This window comes from Scheffersomyces amazonensis, assembly GCF_036850825.1.
Source record: "Scheffersomyces amazonensis strain UFMG-HMD-26.3 chromosome Unknown RJT21scaffold_4, whole genome shotgun sequence".
Taxonomy (NCBI): Eukaryota; Fungi; Ascomycota; class Pichiomycetes; order Serinales; family Debaryomycetaceae; genus Scheffersomyces; species Scheffersomyces amazonensis.
In genome coordinates, this window is record NW_027042744.1 from 1373748 (window position 1) to 1398109 (window position 24362).

Genomic DNA, 24362 nt, shown 5'->3' on the forward strand with positions numbered 1-24362 from the left:
AAATTTATTATTATAGTTAACGAATTAATATATTATAACTCCAAAGTAAACTGAATTTCAAACCCCGGTATATGTGGGGGGATACTAAATAAATAAATAAATAAATAAATAAATAAATAAATAAATAAATAAATAAATAAATTATAAATTAATGCATGCTAAGCAATCTAGGTATTACCATTAATATGGGAATAAACTTATTTTTGGTTTTCAACGTCCTTCTTAACATCCAATTCTGGAGAGTAGGCGTATTTAGAATAGGTTCTAATTCTTGCACCATAGATGTAGAACAAAAATGGAATACCACAACATGCAAGAGAAATAAATGCCATTAATGTTGAAGCCCATTGATAACCTAATCTGTGATACATTTGGATAGTGAAAAGTGGTACACATGCTCCCCAGATTGATCTAACAAATGTTTTTGCAGCTAATGCACTGGCAGCATAATGTTGATAAGAATCGACAATATAATTATTAGCAGGATTATATAAGCAACAGAATCCAAAACCAACAGCAATACCTGAGAAACATGGACCGGCCCAAGAAACAGTTGGATAAGAACTCCAAGCAAATGAAAATAAACCAGCTGGAACGAACCAACATGAAATCATCATTGGAATTAATCTTAATTCTGCTGGAGGTAACTCACCTCTGTCTCTATAAACTTGAGCTCTTCTGTTATAATCATTATTGAATAAGGGGGCAGCAAGAGTTGATATAACAACACCAAGACCGATTGGAAGAAACATAAGACCAGTAATGGTTGCTGAAAATCCATGTCCTTCCATAAAGATGACAGGATAAGCAAAAAAGAACATATATAATAAACCATATACCACTGACATGTATAAGGTTATTAAAGTAACGATTAATTCTGATAATAAAACAAATGGTCTTAAAAGAGAAGTTTTTGCAACTTCACTAAATGATCTGATTTGCAATTCATTTAATGATCTATAACGAGAATCACCAGTTTTCTTTCTTAACATTTTAGCTCTTGACTTTAATAACGTACCAGCATGAGTTTCTGGAACTATGGAGATGAAAATAACATAGAAAACACCTGCAACGATCAAGAAACACCAATAAACCCATCTCCATGTAGAAGTATAATCACCTAAAAGACCACCAAAGACAGGACCACAAACAGGACCTAAGAAAGGTGCTGCTGAGAAAATAGCCATGGCAACACCACGATCTTTACCTTCCCATATATCTGCCAATGAACCACCAATAAGAGTCATTGGGGCTGAAAATGCAATACCATCAATAAGACGACAAATTAATAAGGTAGCAATATTTTTAGCTAATGCACAAGGAATAATGAAAATGACAGCCACAAACAAAGTAACAACATAAACAGGTTTTCTACCAACTTCTTCGGAAACTGGAGCAAAGACTAAAGGACCAACCCCAAAACCAATGACGAAAACAGTAACAGATGATAAAATAATAACTTCTTCACTTACACCAAAATATTCAGCAGGATCAGTCAAATCTCCTGTAACAATGGCCGAACCTAAGGCAACAACAAAACAAATGGCCCCCAATACACCAGTATAAACCCATTTGACTGCCTTTGATAAATTCTTAGGGTTCTTCTTATCTCCGGGAACAAACTCGACTAATCTTAAACCAGTTTCACTATCAACAGGATACTTCCATGGATCTTCTTCGTTTGGAGCAATGCTTGGATCAGCATGAGTTTCTATTCTTTTTAAATCATAAGGTTCTTCTAAAGGACCCAATTTACCAGTACCTTCTTGTAATTCAGTGATAATTCTTTCAACCCCTTTATTATGACTGACTAATCTTTCTAGTTCTGCTTTATCTTCAGCATCTGAATGGGCTGAATGAACTGAATGAAGAGAGTTTCTGATACTTCTGGCAATACTTCTTGTAGGTGTAAGAACTGAACCTTGGCTTCTTAAATTCTCTTTTTCTATTTCATCTCCAAAAGATTGGACAGAGTTAAGACTGGCATCATCGTTATCGATTGTATTTGAATCTGATGTATCTACCATTTTAAGCAATTATTATGAATTTTAAATGTATTAAATTAATTGAATTTGTGTGGATATATTATACACACTAGGTTAAATATTTAAGTTTTTCTACAATTAAACTACATTACAATAATCCTAATAAGTGGCGGATATAGTGTTTTATATAATTTTCTATATCCCTAAATTACATTTACAAAAAGAAACACAATTTGTAAATGTGATGAAAGATCGGTATTATAATTGTTGTTTCTATTTTAGCGCTGCAGCTAAACAAAAAAATTATATAACTCAAGACGGTTGAAAAAAAGTTAAAAAATAACTACGAAAAAATGTCTCTCCACAACAAAATAAGATACTTACCGACCTTGCTTACATAGATGGTAATAAGAAATGTGAAACAATTCACCAGGTTTTGTATGTCAAAAAGTCAAATCAAATGATGACGACGATAATGTACATTAACAATCTTTAATTTGGATGATATAATATTATTGCAGTTTTGTTTAAGGAATCCTAAATATGTGAAAAGTGACACAACTTTTTTGTGCGAAGACCAATGGCGTCACTCAAGCTCTGCTTAAATGATCTGTCCTCAATTTCCATAAAGTTATAGGACATTAATATGGTATTAGCATTTAGTTAAAGACAACATATAAATTATACCATTTCAGTTATCTGGCTTGTGGTGAACTGTAATTGGAAATCTAATAATGCTGAGCCTTTATTTTGCAACCCTTAAGCTTGCAAGCCTTTCTTAAACTGATGTCGGCGTAAGGCTGAGGGATTTTTCTACTGAGATAACATTTTTTTGAGATCGGTCAGAAATTAGTCGCATAAATACTGCATATTACTATTTTATGCTTAAATAATACATTGGCTCTGCTAGGGCGGGCGGAAATTGAATTTTCAAGATGGCAACAGTCAACACTACCCCGGAAAGTCATCATCTTTGGAAAAGAAGTCCTAATAATTATACTGGAATTGATATATTTACTGGAATTGATATATTTACTGGAGTTGATATATAAATTGCCAGTGTGAAAATTATGAGCCTACATAAGTCCATCATTGCAAATTGTTTATATCAAATACGGTGTTCATATGCCCAACACTAAAATAATTAATTTAGTTGAATATCCCCGGAAAGTTATTATCAATTTGAGCCACTTCAGTTGATTATGAATTCCTATACAGCTAAGTAAAAGTTCCACTAAGATCACAATTATGTGGACCGAATCAATATTGCATTTATTAAGTAGTTTCTGTATAAATTTGAATACGTTGTCGATCTTGGCACATCGGCAATAATAATTTTCCTCCAGATCGGCTTAAATTCGCACAAAAAGAATTTAAAGCCGATCTGAATCGGCTGAATTAAATTATAAGTTAATATGTATTACATTTTTAATGTCTCCTTGATTTTTTGTTAATGTGTCCTTGAGATTATAAATAATCCATTAGATTCGTCTGTCACTATTAATGTGCCAATAATCATATCAGTCTGAAGTCAAACAGTGGTGAAGGCTACAAGATCCTTTTAGCAAATTCAATGACTGAGACGTCAGTACAATTATGAGCTTAATCTACAAAAATTAAAAGTTGATAATATGTACATGAATTAATAAAATGTGGTAACAATTTATACAGGGGGGGATTATTTCATTAAATTGTTTTCAAATCTCTAATTTCCATTGAATTTAATCATAACCCATATTTAGCTCATCAAGTAAATTAAACAAATATGTAGAGTTCTGTTCAACAGAAGAAGTGGAACTATTAATAGGTTGGGTAGAGAGGAATGTAGGAGAGATACAGGTAGTAGGAACCTCAATATTATTGGTATTGGCTCTGCTTTTGTTGAAGCTTTTTTTTATTGACTTCATGTGCATCCAAATTGTATCAATTTGCTCATCTGGCATAAATGCTTCTATATTACCCAGAAAAGAGCCAGCGTCAACTGATTCTGTAATCGATTCAATGTTCTTACAATAACTTGAATTCGGAACGGCCTCAATCGGAGTATCATTGATATTTACACTTGAACGAAGATCATCGGAATGAACTTGTACATCAACATCACTCCTAATTGAATCTTTGAGTTCACCGACATTAGCACTTGTTTCATTACTTGACTTTTTATATTCTCTAATTGATTTTAACGAGCTTTCAAAAATATTACCTAACTCCAGCAACATTTCACCTGTAAAAACTATGCCCGTTTGAGCTGACGATAGTTTGAATTGTATTGTGCTTTCCTTTGTTGATAACAAAGTTGATAAAAACTTTTGCACTTTTGTAATCCTCCAGGCATAATAATATCTGTGACTCAATTTAGCAATGTTTTCACGAAAAATATTAATAGATTTTTCAGTCAATATATGGACTCTCTTCAAACTTTCATAATAAGTCTTATATTTTTCATCAATAATCAATTTGAAATTATGCCTATAGTAATTTTCTAGATCATAAATAGCCAATTTCAATCTCATGAACAAAGTAGTTAAAACAATAATACTTTTATGAGTCACCATTTCAAATGCGGGGGTAATTATTAAATCAGTCGAGTTCTTAAACATTGTCTCACTTCTGTGAAGGAATAAAAACTGCAAAGGCATTAAATCACGTACCGTAATAACAACTATCTTTTTCAAGTAAAAATAAGCTAATTCAGAATTACCCTTTCTTTGATAATAATTAAAAATGTGGAAGAAAATAGAAACCATGAAGAAATTGGCTGTGAAATGAAATCGCATGTGTAGTGCTTGAACACAACTTTGATCCTGTTTGAATATAGCATTATGTGTAATAGATAGTGTATAACTTTCTGTTTCATGAGAAAATATTCTTTCAATATCAGATAATTTATCTGCCAATTCACTTAGCTTTACCTTATTTCGAATATTTGTAATTATTTTCATTAAATCACTCAAAGGATTGAATAGAACTCCAAAACCAACAAACCCAGCAATACTTTGCTTCTCCGCTATCACATCTATGCAATTTTCATTTCCGGGAATGTAAAAAGGAGGTTTGGTATCAAAGCTGTTAGGATCAACATTTATATGTGTTCCTACTGACATTGCATTGTTAACATCGAACATTAGAATGACATACCATATTTTCCTCCTCAAATTATTAATCTTTTGATCGTTATATTGATCAGGGTAATTATCTGGATCTCTGTTCAATCCCAAAGAGACAGCCATCTTAACCAACATAGCATTATATACTAAAGCATCACCTCCATCAGAACCATCACCATCTTCAGGTGCATAACAATGGTAAACACGGGTGTATAATGCTAACTGAAGAATCTCTATATTTATGCAACTAGTTAAGTCGAATTGATTCAAACACATCTGAGCAATATCAATACAGTCTAGATCTATTGGATTATTTAATAAATATTTCATTTCTTGAGCTCTATTTGATTGATCATCTGTCTCTAAATTGTTGTTGATAGATGCCATACTAGTAAATAATGTTAAATAGCTTAACCTTAGAACGATCAAAAGTAGACCCAAAGTAGCAAAATCTAATTTCTTATCAATTCTAATTTTAACTCTGATGTCATCATCATTGGTATTTTCATATTCAATTAATTTAAGGATTTTTTCTTCGAATTCTACTTCATCACATAAAGGGATTGCTGTGTATAAATTGCTGAAGTATCGCTTATAAAGGAGCCACATTACTTTCCTCTTGGGCATGACCAATTGAATCCTTTCTGCAAGGGCCATTTCTTGTGAGAACCCACCTTCAAAGAACGATATCCCCAAGCTTTTAGCCTTTGCTTTTAATCCAGCATGGTAAGTATCTATTTCTTCGTCTAGTTTATCCTCTACAGATCTGGGATTAAATTCACTAGAAAGAGACCTACCTCTAAGAGCATTATTTTTGACCCTATTACTTTCATTATATGTATTGCTAGTAGTATTGACACTCTCATTAACATTTATGTTCCGTTCTAAAGTAGCATTACTACTGAAAGGTTCAACATCTTGGAATCCTTCTTCTATGGAATCTCTTTGTGTGAAGTGAAGATCCAAACTTTGAGGTTTTAAGTTCGCGAAAAATATTAGAGATTTATCACTCTTAATTAGCTGAACAAAATTCCATATTTGATGACCTATTGAGTCGGTCCTGATGAGTGTAATCCAGGATAGTGGGCCAGAATTCGTACGTCTTACATCATCATGACCCATTACAGATGTGTAACCTTCATAAAAATTAATCATATCATTAGAAGATGCGATTGGATTAACACCTTTTAAACTTGTATACTCTTCGTTATAGTTATACTTCATACACGAACCATATTTGGCTGACGATTGAGATGGATTAGCTGTTGCTGACAGTAGTGGTATAGCAAGATTGTTATTCAGATACTCCTCTTGTTTCCCTCTATCTTTTAACGTGTCTTCTAATGACATAACTCTCTCCTGAAGATAGAGCAACTGCTCTTGCACTATTAATCCAGAAGAATATCTTGAACCATCGTTGTGAGTATGATATGGATTTGTTAATGAATCACCAGTGACTCGAGAGCAATCAAGCGGTTCATTATTAGCATGGTGAGCCAGTTCATACGAACGACATGGTTTATTTCCATATTTCACGCATGTAGAACAAGGATTGCCTAGATCACATTTGACTTTTCTTCGCCTACAAAAATCACAAACCTTTGTTGGCCTATTTCTTCTCCTTGCAGTTGAGGGAACAGTTTTAATAGAAGAAGATGAGGAAGCTGAAGATGGAGATGAAGGTTTATTTTTACCAAGAGACTGATTGACTTCATTTGTCATAATTCTTCATGAGACGTCCTGGCAAAATGTTTGTAATACAACTATTTAGAAAATAGGCTGTATTTTTGTGTTAAGTGCGCCACCCCATACTATCTTGGACCTTAGTTTACAAAGCAAGCTACTCAATGTTAATACTGCATATTTACGGTAAACTTAAAGACTATTGTATCATGAGTGCATTTATTGGCTTAAATCATATAAAGCTATTCGTTTAAGTACACTATTTTAAAATATTTATCTCTTTTGTATATTACATGAACTATTATCTCTACGGATAGACTGTTTCTTTTATATTTAAGAATACAAGATTTGAACGTATGCGATCCTGCCTCCACTAAGATACTCGGGTATCAAAATCCATCATATGAAATCCCTAAAATAAGCAAATAAAATAATTGGTTGCCTAATAAACTGATTATCTAGAAATTGATAGGCCATTGTCTATTTAACGAAAGCAAATTGGGGGAACGATGTTAATTACAAAATTTTAACGTTCTTACTATGGAGTTCTTATTCGTGAAGAATCAATTACGTGTTTAGCGTTCTCCATTATCTATTTTTGAGCATGGCGAGGCTGAACTCCGTTTAACCCGTTGCGATTCCGCCTGTCGGCCGACGGAAAATATTAATTCGGAAAAAGAGTAACGACTGCAAATACTATAAATGCAATTTAAAAAGACATATATAACCCGAGACTTGGTTTGCTCAATATCATGTCTGTAAACCATCAAAAGATGTACTTATTAGGTGCAGTAGGCCTAGCAGGAGTTACTATAGCTGCTACAATTTATGCAAAATCTGGTCCAAAGGTTGGCCAAACACTTCCTGGAAAGCTTGGGTGGGTGGATTTAAAATTAAGACAAGCCAACAAAGTATCTCACAATACCAAACATTACATATTTGATTTGAAGAACGAGGATGATATTGCTGGGTTTGAAGCGTGTTCTTTTGTTGTTGCGTATTTGAAAACTTCTCAAGGATCATTTATAAGGCCATATACTCCTATTTCTCACCCTGATCAGAAGGGAACCATCGAATTTCTCATTAAATCTTACGAGAAAGGCAAGTTTTCCAAAAATATATGGAATTTAGAAGAAGGTGATGTAGTGTCTTTCAAGGGACCGATTGAAGCTTACAGATGGAAAGCAAATCAAAAGAGGCACGTCTCTTTAATCGGTGGTGGTGCCGGTATAACTCCTTTGTACCAATTACTAAGAACTATAACCAAGAATCCAGCAGACCATACCTCGGTAGATTTATTCTATAGTTGCAGTACACCTGAAGAAATTTTGTTAAAGAAGGAAATTGACACCATTGCCCAAGAACATAGCGATCAAGTAAAAGTTCACTATTTTGTCACCCATGCCCCTGAAAACTGGGACGGACAGAAAGGGTATATCAATAAAGATTACTTAAAATCGAACTTGCAACCTGCTTCAGATGATTCCAAGATTTTTGTATGTGGTCCCCCTGAGTTTTTCAAGACGATTTGTGGTAACAAGCCAAACCCAATTATGCAAGGACCCTTTTCAGGAATCCTATCTGAATTGGGGTATGATAGAAAACATGTCTTTAAATTTTAAAAAATTTCAGCTACTCGTGGTATAGTTCTATAGATTAATATAGTGAATTATAGTGTAAGAGATACGAAGACATAAATATTAGGGCACATTCTGAAGCATTAGGAAGATAATGAACAGCAAGATTAATTTGAAATAGAATATGTACTAACGATTTACATTTTGACAACTAACGATAATGTAAGCCAGAATAACCCATAGAATTAGTCACTCAAAATGTTAAATATGAGCATATTGTGAGTATATTTTCATGTCTTCATTGGATTCCATTATAAGACGAAATTAACTAATGATGAAGATATATATATATGCAATACTTTAACAACCATGTAACCATTCCTGATTGAAGATACCAACCACTTTTTTTTTCTTGTAGTATCAGGGCGAATCTGCATAATTAAACTAAAAAATGACGACCATATCGTAAATCCAATCTAATTTTGAAAGAAACAGTCGATGAAACATCTTGGCATATCTAAGGGACATTTCTTGTTTTTAGAATGAAATATTTTCTCAAGTCAAAAGTGCTGATTATGAATAATTTTTCCGATGCAATCTAGCGTTAGCGGTGAGAAAATGCAAAGCGCAATTTTTTTTTATGTCGTATGATGCATTTATCGTGCCATTTGTATGCTTTACATTATTTCGTAAATGTAAGTCAAACATTCAAGTGAAAACTGTTATGCTTATTTTATTTAAATCTGTCTATATAGTTAATAATATATTCAGTCTTGGCGAAATTTCACTTCGATAAACAACAAATGCTATATTCTAATGAACTTAGACGAAATGCAGGGTAAAGTAAAATCCTTAATTCTTCTCATATCCTAGATGTTCCAAGAAGTATATTCTATATAATGATTTAAGGGTCTTGAATAATCTAGAGTTCCATCTAATACTTGCGCATTTAGTTAGTTAGTTTTAATATTCTCCATCTTTACTCAGGCACCAATACAATAAAATATTTAGCCTTTTACATGCTTTGAACTATTATGTAATTAAATTAAAATATACTAAGCAGAAATAGAATTTTCTAAACTACCTTTCCTTTTTTTATCTTTTTCATATACGCTAGGCTTCCAGAATGTCAAAGATGTGACACCTGACATCTTTCATTATAAAATTATTTTTTATCAGTAACATCATTGTTTAGCAAAATTTTCCGTGTAATTACAATTAAATTTTTTATGCATGGTTTATACAGGAGACTAGGAATTTTAGCAGTCTTCGCTTTTTTGCACCTCTAGGCTCTTCTTCAACTTGAAATAAGCCAAAAACTGATGAAGCAGTTTAAATATAAAAGAGGTAGACAGTCTTCATTAAAATGAACAGTGAATTCAAAATTGCATTCCGTGGAGTCCACACTATATAAACATCAATATGAAGTTATATGCTTTGAAATCATTTATCCTCGCTTCGTTTTATTTACGCATCGTATTCTCATGGTCAACAAGTCTAGATATAACTGAAGATACCGAATTATATATCACTAACTTAGATGGTGATTATTCATGTGATTTCGATGCCGATTTAACAATTGAAGAAGATGCAACTTTAACATTTCATAGTTTCAATTTTAATATGCATGGAAATTTGCTAAATAAAGGTACATTTTACGTAAGTAACGTGGGGTCATGGCCATATAATGAACCAAATCATAATATGGGTATGACTTTTAATATTGATCAAGGTGATGCGCTATATTCAATAACTAATTATGGTACGATAGTTGTTGATGACAACTCTACCACATGCAGTGCTCCTAGTTATTACTGGCAAAGTAATGATTTTTATAATGAAGGAAGCATTATGTTTTCAGGTAATCAAGTTTGCTCAGCTGCCACCTTTCAAATCGACCCTATAGGGTCCACGGGTTCTTTCGTCAATAAGGGGGTTATTGCTTTCGTGCAACACGCTTTCACTGAGGATTCTCCTCCATATACATACTTAGGGTCTAATGCAACATGTAGCGACGGAGGTGACTGTGTATGCTCAAACACCGATGTACCTACGACAGTAAACAACGGTACTTTCTGTTTGTGGAATAATAATAATTTGTATCAAGCATCACCATACGCTGGGAATGGTTGTATTGATATTGGTAAAGATAGTACATTTTCACTTATATGTCCTCAATTATATGGAGTTGATGGAAATTTACAAACCATTTATCTTAGCAGTGATACTTCCGTACTTGATTTTTATAATACTGAAGAAACATTATCTCCTTTCTTATTAAGAGGTTGGGGTAATAATAATTCCCTCACCTTCAATTCTGTACTGGTTCCAGAATTCAACTACGATGGAAAAGTCCTAAGTGTCACAATCACTAATATATATGATACTTCTAATAATACATTTCAATTCATTATTGGTGAAGGCTATGACAGTTCTTCAATAAATTGGACTGGTTTCGTTAATAGGGAGAACTGGTATAGAATTAAATTCACATATGCAGGACCACCTCCAGATTCTAGCATACCAAGTGCATGTCAAGCATGTCCAGTAGGTGATCAACAGACTATATATACCACAACTTATACTACTACAAGTTCAGATGGTTCCATTGAAACAGATTCTGGTGTCGTTGTAGTGACAACTAACAGTGGTTATTATTACACATCAAGTACATCCCTATACCCAGCCGAAAATACATATACAACAACTTTCACCATCACTGAATCTGATGGATTTATTGCTACTGATTCCGGCATTGTTATTGTCAGCAGAGATCCTAACGGTAGTGCTTCTACTTCAACATCATTATTTCCAACTGATACTGACCCATTCACGTCTTACACCACCAAATTCACTACTCTTCAATCCGATGGATTTGTTGAAACTGATTCTGGAATCGTTATTGTTACCTACAACAGTGCAGATAGTATTATTACCACCACTTCGTTGTTCCCAACCGAAAGTGATCCATTTAGTTCCTACACCACTACATTCACCACAACCGAATCTGATGAGTTTGTTGCTACTGATTCTGATTTTGTTGTTGTTTCGTCCAGCAGTGACGGATCATTGACTTGGGATACTTCGTTATTCCCAAAGGAAAGTGAAATTATTAGCTCTTCACAATTGTCTGAAGTAAGTTCCAAAACATCCTCTACATCTACCATTGACTTAAGAGTTTCAAGTTCTAGCGGGCTGTCACTTCTAGTATCTCCTTCTAGTGGTTACTATAATAGTTCGACATCAGCTTTCCTAAGTTATTCTCTGTCGGCTGAATTTATTGATTCAGATATGTTTACTGAGTACACTACCGTTTTCACCACCACCTACTCAGATGGTTCTGTTTCCTCTGGTTCGGGAGTAGTGGTTGTCTCTACAGACTCTGCAGGAGACGAGTACACCACCACATCTGTTATTACTGATAGTTCTGCTTATTCGTCTGATATGTTTACTGAGTACACTACTGTTTTCACCACCACCTACTCAGATGGTTCTGTTTCCTCTGGTTCGGGAGTAGTGGTTGTCTCCACAGACTCTGCAGGAGACGAGTACACCACCACATCTGTTATTACTGATAGTTCTGCTTATTCGTCTGATATGTTTACTGAGTACACTACTGTTTTCACCACCACCTACTCAGATGGTTCTGTTTCCTCTGGTTCGGGAGTAGTGGTTGTCTCTACAGACTCTGCAGGAGACGAGTACACCACCACATCTGTTATTACTGATAGTTCTGCTTATTCGTCTGATATGTTTACTGAGTACACTACTGTTTTCACCACCACCTACTCAGATGGTTCTGTTTCCTCTGGTTCGGGAGTAGTGGTTGTCTCTACAGACTCTGTTGGAGATGAATATTCTAAAGCGTCTACCTATTCTCATAACACAAGTGGTGGTTATTCATCAGACTATTTACCCGAATATACGGACCAGTTGTCTTCATCATTCCAGTACACATATTCATACTCAGAATTATACAGTTCTCTTGGTCTGGAGAGGACCGAAACAACATTGATTGAGTCGCCACTGCTGTTTAAATCCAGTATGTCGGAAGTTTCAACATTTATCACTTCAAGTTCTTCCTTCAGAATAACGCAGTCATCATCTGGCACCACTACGTCATTATACCCCACTGACAGTACATATATTCCTTCTTTCAGTACGACGAACTCAAGTGTGTCTGAATCATTAGATTCAGACAGCAATGTGACCACTAGATCCTCTGACAGTGAGTTTCCTTCTATTTCATTAATTAGTTCAGCAGCAGTCTCCGATTCGTTTAGCTTGCATTCCACCACATCGACGATGACAAGTTCGTTAATCTATTCGTCCAATAGTGTCGAAGCCTCCTCTGCTTATCTGACTACTGCTTTATTATCTAGTTCAAGTGATGATTCTATACCAAGTACCAGTATCTTGACATTCCAAATTACTGCTGTTGCTGATTCCCCTAATAATTTCAGAGAATATATTTCTTTACAAGATGATAAAGTTATATCAAATCCTAACAATGGTGCATTCTTTGAATTGGTAGTACCAAGTGGTGAAATATTGGTTAATGGTAAATATTTGCATGCTGATCCAGCCAATGGATTCACCCTTCTTGAAGAACCTTTTGGAGGTTGGCTGATTGTTGGTGATAACTATTCAAATACAGATGTAATTAAAAGGGCTGTTCTTGATGAGACTCCTATTGGAAGCTCGAATGTTGGAGTTCAACGCTTAGCATTAGACGGTGTCGGTACTAAATTCTATTTCTGTTCTAATGAATCTGCTCCTTTACAAGTTGATCAAATAGCTGATGATTGTATGCGTGGTGAATTACATATTTGGGAAACAACACCGACCCTTTCGAGCAGCACAGTTACAGGTACTAGTTCATTAGGAACTACAAAAGTAACTTCAGCTACGGCTTTTGCTACTACTAATAGTAGTGCAAGTGGAACTGAAATAGCTACAGTTACAAGAAGTTCGACTAATAGTGGTAATTTTATTATATCAGACACTTTAACTAATACTGGTAGTTATACAAATACTGGCAGTTATACTAATACTGATTCTTTAACAGGAACTATAACAGCTGTAGGACCTAAAACCACATTCACCAGTGGAACAAGAACAGGGGCTTTAACTGCTGTGGAGGGATCTACAATAACCACGGTTGCTACTTCCAAAGAGATTGTTACTATCACAGAATGTCCTGCTACAGTTACTAATTGTCCGCTGAATTCGATAAAGACCATTACTATTCCACATATTTTCACTATTACATACTGTCCTGAATCAGAAGGTACTTCTGGCACCGAAGCTACTAATAATGTTGCTCTACCTTTAATAACTGCTACTTATAATTCACTTGAAACTCAAACGTCTGGAGGTGTTAGAAAAGTTATTACTCATCAACTTACCACCACTAGTCCAGCGCCATTAGGAGGTTCGTATGTTCCAAATACTTATACATCACATGAAACCGTGCAATATACTAATGGGTATGGGTCTGTTATGTTTACAACTATTCCTCGAGTTATTACTACTTCTACATATCAATATACTGCTACTGAATCTTTTACCCTAGAAAGTCAAACTCCTGAAGGCCAGGGTGCTGGAAGTTTGGACATCACAATAGATTCTACTCTTCTAGGAATCCAACCCACAATAACAATTGTTGATGTTACAGCTGTTCGACCATCAATTGCTCCTTCAGATACCCCTTCAGTGTCAATTGCATCAAGTAGCGGTAACAGATGTCTGGTTGCTTTTATTCCCCTAATTATTCCTATTGTTGCCATTTTTGCTTAATATTTTTAATAATTCTACCATAATTCCGTTAAACGACTTGTTCGGAGGGGTTCTAATTACTTGTTCAACAGTTAATATTTGCAATAATTATACGTCTATTATTCTACTAATTTCCTTTTTCTGTTTATATTTTTTAATACGTTTCTAATAAAAGTTCTAGTTTGCTGCATATGATACTTTTGGCGTTTTTATTGTACAGATGAATGTATAATTACAAATATCTAAAAAATACAAATACTTCTGTGGAGAGACATCTGAAGGTTTTAAGAAATAGATATACCACCATCCATTGCAACAATTGTACCTGTCGAAGTGCTTAATTTCGATAATAAAATGTACTGCGAAGCAGTTTCTTCAACATCTGGTAATTTATCTATCGGGGAAAGTTTCACCGTTCTTTCAATCTTCTCGGGAGAGAATCTCTTTCCCCAATCTGTCATTAATAAACCTGGGCAAACCGCATGAACCCGAACCTTTGGGCCATGAGTCTTAGCAAGTATTTTCACCAAGTGAATCAATGCCGCCTTGGTTACTGCATAAGGAATGCTTGATCCGTACACCATTCTACCTGCTACAGATGCAGATACTATAAAAGTACCACCATCTTCATTCTTTTCCAAATATTGCTTTGCTGATTTGTACAAAAAGAAATGGCCTTTGACATTGGCACTATAGCAATTATCCCATATATCATCATCTAAATCGTCAAGATTATCGAAGGGTACAATTTTTGTCCACCCCGCGTTAGAAATAACAATATCAAGTCTTCCAAAATATTCAATAGCTGTTTGGACCAAGGTTCTGCTAACTTCTTTATCAGCAGCATCGCCTTGTAAAAGTTTGACTTTAATTCCAAATTCTGTTTCAAGAGTTTCTCGAAGTCTCTGTGCTCTTTCTTCTGATTGAAAGTAATTGAGGATTAAATTGACACCTTCTCCGGCTAATTGGCGAGCAACGGCAGCTCCAAGACCATTGGTCCCTCCTGTTATCAATGCAACTTTTCCTTTTAATATAATTGGCATTACTATAATAGGTATATTCTTTCGAATGTTAAAATGAAAGCGAATTCTTTCGAATGTTAAAATGAAAGCGAATTCTTTCGTTTTAAAGCTTTAGTAAGCGGGGTATCGGAATCCCATCGGATCAAAAAATTATGATCTTCCGACCAATATAAACTATGGAACATTTTATATATTAAACAACAACGCTTCATATCATATTTACTCATATGCCGGTGATAGTTATATGTTGCTGGAAATGAGTGTGCTTTTCAGCTTTATATTCGTAGTACAAAATACAATAATCTAAATGTTTGGAAATTATGATCTGCCTTAATGTGATTCTCCTATACCGTATAGTTGGTTAATTGTTACCTTGTAAGGATATTAAAATGACCAAATGAAGATAAGTCGCCTCGTAGATCAGTAGATTAATAGAAAAGATTGACGACTGAAAACTAAGCAAACTTTGAAGTCATGGATACAGCAGTGGTATATTGTAGGATAATATCCTAGGAAAGCAAGGATCGATATTAAAATGAAAAATTCTCCAGTTCTTGGTGAAATTAAACGAGATCAACTAAGTGAATAAATAAAGTTCGAGAATTGCAAGATTCTTGACTTTATATAAATCAACGTATATTATATAAAATAGTTCGATAAACAAATAAATTCTTCAACATAGGATCAACTGAGTTTCATTACTAGTATAAATGATTGATATACAAAGATAACGTATTTGTCCACAACTTATTTGAAAAGCTCGTAATCTTAAACTATACTCTTACAACATACTACAATAAGTTACATTTAAAATTATAAATATATTAAGGAAGTCATAACGACAAACCTATACATCCTAGAGTTAGTAAATATTAGCCTAAAAGTTACGATCTTTAAATAGAATGAAAGGACCAGAGTCCAACAACTTATAAAGATTAGTTTAGCCTCATCTCTCACGTCGGTCTTGATATGACGACTCTGAGGTATCAAGGACAGTATATGAGATGTTTATGGAGAACTCCACATAGGATGCTATTGATAAATGCTTCTACTATATATGCACATTTTATGCGTAATCTTTATCAACGAAACATAAATCTACACCTGCATTACTAAACAGATATGAGACTACTATTCCCTAAATTATGAAGGTTGTATTCAATGTTGTGGCAATTCTTATATTTTTAGTTTAGCATTTTTCTGTTTGATTTTGATTGCTAAGTTTTTCAGAGGTTGTCAAAAAAGAGCCGTCTGGTTTTTGTTCGAATAAATTGAGAAAGTTACATAAGCGAGAATAAATTGTAATTAGTTAATAGATAAAAGAAAATAGCTGAACTGACAGAAAGCATGAATATTCTTTTGAATTAGGTTAGTACAATGTATATAGCCACAGTATTATTATTAGTTGGCTTTAAATGATAGATTTCTAAGAAGGAAGCAACTAATGTAGTTGACAGGTGTAGTAGATTTATATAGGGAATGACAGCGTTTTACGAATTCTGGTTTACGCGGTTATGGTAGATTGAAATTAGGCGCACTTAGTATTATTCACCTTCTTTCCAATTTCACATGCTAAACATTGATAATATGTTAAATTCATATATTAACAGTTTGTATCTATAGCGGCATATGTCCATCGAACGGATTCATTGGTTAGGACCTTTTGCTTAATGTTAAATGCTTCTTATATTACTTTAATTTCTTATGAATAGGAAATGGGGAGATTTTAAAATCGCACACTAAGCCACGGAAAGTAAGCGAGAAATATTAGCCGAGCGAAGATTAGTCTTTAATCTTTTTCTAAAACTCGAGTATAACGAAGGTGTCCCACTTTTTGTTTATATAAACTTAAAAAATGTGGTAAGAGCTGACCATTTGGTAACCTATTATAAAGTATCAATACAGTTAGGACAAGAATAAATCCGTATATAGAGAAATTTTATTGCTAAGGTCATAGAAGAAGTAGAAAAATCTAACGATAATCTTATTAAGGACTACATACTTTCCAAAACTTTAACTCTCTACTAGCAAAGCCCCTCAATTGGAGCTAATTAATCAAACTTTCTAACATCGAAAATAATTTTTATGCATTGATGTGCAGTTATCAACAAATTTAACATTTAGCAGCCTTTTTAAAAACTATTGCACCATCCTAGATTTCAAACCAAAAATTTTGTGATAACTTCTAATGATTTAAATATATAAGTAAGTTTATCATCAAATTCCAATAAATTTGTTCATAGTCAGACTTCGTTGAGTTAGGAATCAAAAATGAAGCCTTCAGTTGTAAGAGCAATTGTGTTTGCTTCATTCCTATTGCAGACTGTATTTTCTACATGGAAAACTAACTTAGATATCTATAATACTACTACAAAAAGTATTACTGACTTTGAAGGCAGTTACGGTATTGATTGGCAGGCTAATATAACTGTTCATAAACATGCAACTTTTATATTTAATTCTTACGACTTTCATCTGAATGCTGGTACTGTGTTTAAAAATGAGGGTGTATTTTATGCTCATAATATAGGAGCTTATCCTACGTACGCTAAAAATTATAATTCCGGTCTGAGTTTTAAACTTAATGAAGGAATTCAAAAAGGTGGTTTCCTTAATTATGGTTATTTTATGTATAATGATAACAATACTATATGTAGTCCACCTACTTATACCATTCATGGTAATTTCTTTTACAATGAAGGAACTTATATTATGGCTGGTTGTCAAATGTGTGATGGATCTACAAATATAATTAAGCCATCAGGACCTAACTCATATTTTATCAATAAAGGTGTCCTCGCATATATGCAATATTTTGTGACTGTCGGTGATGCACCAAGTACATATTGGGGTTCTGATTCAGCTTGTACTACTTCCGGGGTGGCTACTGTTATCAACAATGGATCTCTTTGTTTGTTTAATAACAACCCTGTATATCAAGGTTCCCAATATGCTGGAAATGGATGTATTGATATTGGTAATCAAAGTACATTTTTTTTGAGGTGTCCTCAGTTGTTTGGCCTTGATGGTAGTTTACAAACATTTTACCTTAGCACAAATACTTCAGTGTTGTATTTTGATAATGTTGGAGTATCCAATGCCCCCGCAACTCCATACCTTGTAAGTGGTTGGGGGAATAATAATCAGATTACTATTCACATTTCAGATCCCGTTTGGAATTACGATGGTACAACTTTAAGTATTACAGCTGCATCTGTTACATATAAGTTTATCATTGGTCCTGGATATGACCCATCTTTGATAAGTTGGAGTCAAGGTGCTTCCTGTAATAATTTAAGGAATGCTGGAGCTCGTTTCGTATACAACGCCCCACCCCCAGACAGCTCAAGGCCAAGCGTGTGTTTACCATGTCCAACATTTATACCCGGATTATATGATATATTACAAGACCAACCTGATTATACAACAACTTTCACAACTACCAAGTCAGATGGCTCGGTAGAAACTGACTCTGGAGTAGTCCACGTCACAAACACCGACGGAACTATCACTACCACTACTTCCTTATTCCCAAATGAATATACTACTACATTCACCACCACTGAATCTGATGGGTTTGTTGCTACTGATTCCGGGATAGTATTTGCAACCACTGATAAAGACGGTAATCGCATCACCACAACATCTTTATTTCCAACTTCAAGTGATCCATTCACCCGCTACACCACTACATTCATCACTACAGATACTGATGGATTTGTTGCTACTGATTCTGGTATAGTTGTTGTTACATACAATACTGATGGTGAAGTAACTACAAGGACTTCGTTATTCCCAACGAAAACTAATCCATTTACTTCTTATACGACTACGTTCACCACTACTGAAGCAGATGGCTTTATTGCTACTGATTCTGGTATAGTTGTTGTTACTTACAATACCGATGGTGAAGTAACTACAAAGACGTCGCTATTCCCAACTCCAACTGATCCGTTCACCCACTACACCACTACTTTCACGACCACCGATACTGATGGATTTGTTGCTACTGATTCTGGTATAGTTGTTGTTACATACAATACTGATGGTGAAGTAACTACAAGGACTTCGTTATTCCCAACGAAAACTAATCCATTTACTTCTTATACGACTACGTTCACCACTACTGAAGCAGATGGCTTTATTGCTACTGATTCTGGTATAGTTGTTGTTACTTACAATACCGATGGTGAAGTAACTACAAAGACGTCGCTATTCCCAACTCCAACTGATCCATTTACTGTATATACTACGACATTCACTACCACTTTACCTGATGGATTTAAAGCGACTGATTCAGCTAGGGTCGTTGTTACCTACGATAAAGACGGTAAAGTAGTCACCTCATCCTCATTCTTCCCAACAGTTAGTGACCCATTTACTGTATATACTACCACATATACTACCACATTAGCAACGTTGCAGTGAAGTGAAACTTGAAGTAATATGAGACTCATCATTTAAGAATGGGAGAAAATCTTAATAAAAATAATACTAACAATGACATTAAAGAAACATGGGGTGATTATGGTAATTAGAACTTCAAAAGAAAGTGTTAGTGAATTTTAGATAAAGTTAAGCTAGAGTTATATAAGAGTATATGAAAGAGGAAGTAGAGTTACAGTATGCTTTTTCATTTTCAGTCTTACAGTTTATACAGATATATGAATGATATTGTAATTTTCATTAATATACACTTAACTTAAAGAAATCTATGTAAAGATGAAAAGATGTAGTTATCAAGTTACTAAGCGTTAATAAAAATAGAAATAATTCCCTGCATGAGTCCACTCACTGTCAGTTTTTGTAGCGCAGTCGCTACTTATGCGATTGGTGAGCTAGTATATGCTCCATGGTTGGAAGGCTAGGATTATATAGTTTATAGCGATATAGTTACGAAAGTGTGGTAGTTATCAAGAGTTTAGATGTGTATACCATAGTTAAGGCGAAAAGAGATTTTCAGAGGTTGTTAAAAAAGAGCTAAATTGATATTTTGTGAAGGTTACATAAGCGAGAATATAGATAAAACAAAATAGCTGGACTGACAGAAAGCATATTCTTTTGAATTAGGTTAGTACAATGTATATAGCAGTAGTATAACTATTAGATGGATTTAAATGATGAATTTCTAAGAAGGAAGTAAGTAAAGTAGTTGACAGTTGTAGTAGATTTATATAAGGAATGACAACGTTTTACGAATTCTGGTTTACGCGGTTATGGTACATCGAAATCAGGCACACTTTACATAGTAAGGTTTGGTGTGCTTACAATAAAATGATTGATTTTACCTTGGCTAGAAAATCTTTGTTCATAAGTGGTTGTTTTCAGCTAAGAATGATAAGTGGTTGTTTTCAGCTAAGAATGATAAGTGGTTGTTTTCAGTTAAGAATGATAAGTGGTTGTTTTCAGCTAAGAATGATAAGAGTTGCATTATAGGAGATGATCATAGTTTTGAGTTCAAGCTATAGGTGGTGCTAATGATTAAGGCTGACTAAATTTGTTTGGATAATCTTCATAGAGCAGTCTTCTATAATAATGATGGTGTTCACTAGGTTTTTATTATTATAAGATTACTATTAATGATAGTCTTTCTATCTGTGAAGAAGTTAATTAGTGTATTGTATATCCCAGTTTATTAAGAAGTATATTAAGTCTATATTATGCTAATATTCGTCAAGACCAATATTTTTCATAAAATTCTAATTATTATTTAGTATTCGTTACTATATATTGACCTATACGTTATATTAGTACTCACATTAAGGTGGGTGAAGTTACCGGTATTTCAGAGGTATTCTTAAGTATGTGCGAAAGTATTGTTCTTATAGTTAAAGATTGTTTAAAACAGGCGTCAAGTGGCACTTTTATTAATGGTATGAGGCTGAGATTTTGGTAGGGATATATTGAGGTAAGAGTACATATACAGTTCAAAGAAGAGCTTGTTAGCACTAAATTTAGAGTGTTTGGATTTTGGTAATTTTACATAGTTAAGAGCACAATTAAAACAGGCGTCATTGGGTATTTTTTGTAAGCGTATTGAAAAAGTGAAGAGCGCGATTGATTTATAATTGCAGTGCTTACTTATGGTTGGGATATGAGCGATTGAAGATTAGTGGTGGTGGAGTTGGTTCTAGCTAGTCTTAGTATAATATATTTGTAGCGTCTCAGTTATGTCGTAAAAAAATATAGAGTGTCGCAAAATATTTTCAAAATTTAAGGAGAGTTTGGCTAGCGAGAAAAAATAGGGAGGGTTTGGGTAGGCGCGCAATACTTTAAAAAAGCAAAAAATTAGGGAGGGTCTAGTATTATTTGCCGATTTAGCAGTAATATATTTAGAGGTACATAATAAGGCAGATGAAGTAAGTAATAATATGGTATATTTAAGTGTATAAGTGCTCTGTGGTATATATAATGATTGTTTGGAAGTAGTATATCCGTGAGTCTATTAAGTTAGATATACTTTAATTAAAAAATGTTAAAGTAAAGGAAAATATACATAGTAGTTAAAAGTATGTTTGCGATCAGCTAAGTATTGGTAGAATTACTAATTGAAGGGATATTAAAAGGGTTCAGAATACTTAATTTTTAAATATATGTCAGTGATCTGTTAGCTACAGTAAGATGATAAGTCTACTATTTGAAGTTGCAGCAGGTTAGAACTAGATAGTAGAAATTATAAGTATTAGTACTAGAGTTTAAAGAAGGCTATAATAGGAGATGAATTTGGTGATAATATTTCAGCGAGAGATATTGAAAGACAGTAGAGCTATTTAAATAAAATTAGTAGTAAGATAAATAACATTACTTTAGATATATGTTATAGTTAAGCAAGTATATAGTGTGGTAACGCAAGATTATAAAGTTGAGGTAAAAGTAGAAATGAGCAGTGATATTAAAGTAAAGAGGAGTATAAGGGTAATACTGGATTTATGATAAAGTAGAAATTAATAAAAAGATAGATTATGTGGAGGTAAGAGTAAGTTAGTAGTAATATATGTGAAGTATAGTAGATATTTTATTAGAGTAATAAGGGTGATTGTAAGTTAATGTATGTGATTGGTAATGAAAATAAGGGTATGAAATATATTAATATAAGGTAATTCGGTAGATGTTATATTATAATAAGTAAGGTTAGACTTAGTATTACAGAGTTAGAAAATATGAAGAAATAGTTAAATATTGAATTGTAAATTGAAATAAAAGGATCATTTAGTTAGAAGTGTAAATGGTTGAAGGTGATAATAGGTAATAATTGTAAATATGTAAGTGTGGAAGTGATTATAAGATAGTAATAAGTAAGTTACAATAAATTTAAGTGTGTTTAATTTATGAGAATTTGGTTAGAATATTAGGAAAAAGTGAATGCATGCGAATTTAATTTAGGAAAAAAGACAAAGATAATATAGTATATAGAATATATGATTATGCAATTATAATGCTAATATTTATGTTATAAGATGAATTAAAGATAGGCAGATAATCAATAATATAAGGTATAGAGCAATTGAAGTGGCGTAAGATAGGGTAGTAGAGTGATATAGAATATGTACAAATGGTAGCGCATATTTAAACGTTAAATTGTGTAATAAGTAAGGCTGTTTGTGTAATAATACGAAGTAATAAAAAATTTAAGTGAATATGTAATTATAAGTAAGAAAGTAAGTTTGAATTAGTAAAAGAGAGTAATATAGTAAATAAAATATGGATTGTGTGGGAGTAGTAATGAAAGAAGTATTAGTAAAATGTAAGTAGTTATAGGATATAGTTAGTTAAAGTAAAGAATAAGAATAGATAGAGATTTAAAGTTAAAAGTAGAAGTATAGAATGAATAGTTGAAGTATTAGCAAGATAAAAGGTATTATAGTTAAAAGAATGATGTAATAGGAAAAGATAATATAATAGAGTTAAGAGTTAAGGTAAATAGAGGAGAAGTAAGGTTATTTTAGAAAAGAAGTTAAAAGAAAGGAAGGTATGGTAGTAGGTGAATGATAGTAAATATAATAGTTAAAAGGAAAGAATAAGTATAAGTTAAGTGAGTATAATAGTAGTTAAAGGAAAGGTAAGAGATAAAGTAGAAAGATAAAGATAAATTAGGGTAAAAGGAAGGATTAGAAGTAAATGGTAGTGTGGTAGTTTATAATGGTAAGAAGCAAGATTAGTGTTAAAGAAATTAAAGGAAGTGTGGTAGTGATAAGTTAAAGTAATTATAAGATGGTAAAAGATAAGTAAAGAAGAGTAGTAGTTAGAGTAAGTATAGTAAAAACGAGTAAGAGTAAAGTAAGTAAGGAAAGTAGAAGTAAATGGAGTAGAAGAGGTAGAGTATGTAAGAAAAGAAAGTAGAGTATGTTAAAGAACGGGAAGTAAAGATTAGATTGAAACGAGAGTGAAAGTGAGAAAGGTTAGTGAAGTAAGAAATGTTAAAGTAGTAAAGCAATTTAGATAGTGGGGATCATTTAATTTTTCAGCTAGTATAGATATTAGCCTGTGTGCAGGAGAGCAGATTTACTATGTAAAAAATCAATTTTCACCTCGCAGGACAGAACTTGGGTGCATTTTGATTTTCCCATAGTTAAGGGTGCAAGTTGAGTCGTTTATATGCCGTACTAAAAAAATAGTCTAGTATAATTTAGATTGACCAGAAATTTTTATGAAGTGAGCTATGTAAATGTTTATTAACAACATAAGTAAACTACACTATTATTGATATGCAACATTTTAATGGTTTTTAAAGTACATATGTTATTTTGGTTATAGTTTCACCACGATCCATTTGAGTATGACTTTCAATTGTTACGGATTCACTAATTAGACATCATTGTATTTCTCATTATGATTAATATATTAATTACTATAATGTTATACAGCCATTGCAATTCAATGACTTTTAAGCTGGTTTTGATAAGATTCGTTTAGTATGGACTTGGGTCACTAGGTACACTTGTTTCAGAAGGTGATTTATTACTATTTGTGGAGCAGTAGTTTAATGGTCAAGAGTTATAAAGTAATTAGTATAATATTATCCAGATAAGGCAATTCAATGACTTTTAAGCTGGTTTTGGTAAGGTTCGGTAGCTATTGCTTTTGGTCACTAGGTGCACTTGTTTAAGGTGATTTATTACTATTTGTGGATCAGTAATATAATAATCAAGAGTTTTAAAGTAATTACTATAATATTGTCCAGTCAAGGCAATTCAATGACTTTTAAGCTGG

General features: G+C 33.4%; 6 protein-coding genes across 6 annotated transcripts; 3 read left to right on the forward strand and 3 right to left on the reverse strand. All coding sequences in view use genetic code 12, as the record gives it.

The window, feature by feature from the left end:
• Positions 1 to 197: 197 nt before the first annotated feature.
• Positions 198 to 2027, reverse strand: RJT21DRAFT_114946 (MFS transporter; the record flags this gene model as incomplete). The annotated part of the gene is made up of 1 exon (XM_064880302.1): positions 198 to 2027. The coding sequence occupies one exon, from the start codon at positions 2025 to 2027 to the stop codon at positions 198 to 200; it is 1830 nt and encodes a 609-aa protein (XP_064738133.1).
• Positions 2028 to 3706: 1679 nt separating this feature from the next.
• On the reverse strand, positions 3707 to 6814 carry RJT21DRAFT_86624 (uncharacterized protein; the record flags this gene model as incomplete). Its single annotated transcript, XM_064885480.1, has 2 exons — positions 3707 to 5802; positions 5920 to 6814. The coding sequence occupies 2 exons, from the start codon at positions 6812 to 6814 to the stop codon at positions 3707 to 3709; spliced, it is 2991 nt and encodes a 996-aa protein (XP_064738134.1).
• Positions 6815 to 7548: 734 nt separating this feature from the next.
• RJT21DRAFT_85898 (cytochrome b5 reductase family protein) lies at positions 7549 to 8397 on the forward strand (the record flags this gene model as incomplete). The annotated part of the gene is made up of 1 exon (XM_064885455.1): positions 7549 to 8397. The coding sequence occupies one exon, from the start codon at positions 7549 to 7551 to the stop codon at positions 8395 to 8397; it is 849 nt and encodes a 282-aa protein (XP_064738135.1).
• A 3636-nt stretch (positions 8398 to 12033) lies between these two features.
• Positions 12034 to 14324, forward strand: RJT21DRAFT_121447 (uncharacterized protein). The gene has a single exon (XM_064882102.1). It carries the CDS (start codon positions 12103 to 12105, stop codon positions 14149 to 14151), a length of 2049 nt encoding a protein of 682 aa, XP_064738136.1. The 5' UTR covers positions 12034 to 12102; the 3' UTR covers positions 14152 to 14324.
• On the reverse strand, positions 14325 to 15328 carry RJT21DRAFT_121448 (SDR family NAD(P)-dependent oxidoreductase). The gene has a single exon (XM_064882103.1). The coding sequence runs from the start codon at positions 15171 to 15173 to the stop codon at positions 14415 to 14417; it is 759 nt and encodes a 252-aa protein (XP_064738137.1). The 5' UTR covers positions 15174 to 15328; the 3' UTR covers positions 14325 to 14414.
• A 2629-nt stretch (positions 15329 to 17957) lies between these two features.
• On the forward strand, positions 17958 to 19580 carry RJT21DRAFT_86775 (uncharacterized protein; the record flags this gene model as incomplete). The annotated part of the gene is made up of 1 exon (XM_064885487.1): positions 17958 to 19580. The coding sequence occupies one exon, from the start codon at positions 17958 to 17960 to the stop codon at positions 19578 to 19580; it is 1623 nt and encodes a 540-aa protein (XP_064738138.1).
• Between the last annotated feature and the right edge of the window lie 4782 nt (positions 19581 to 24362).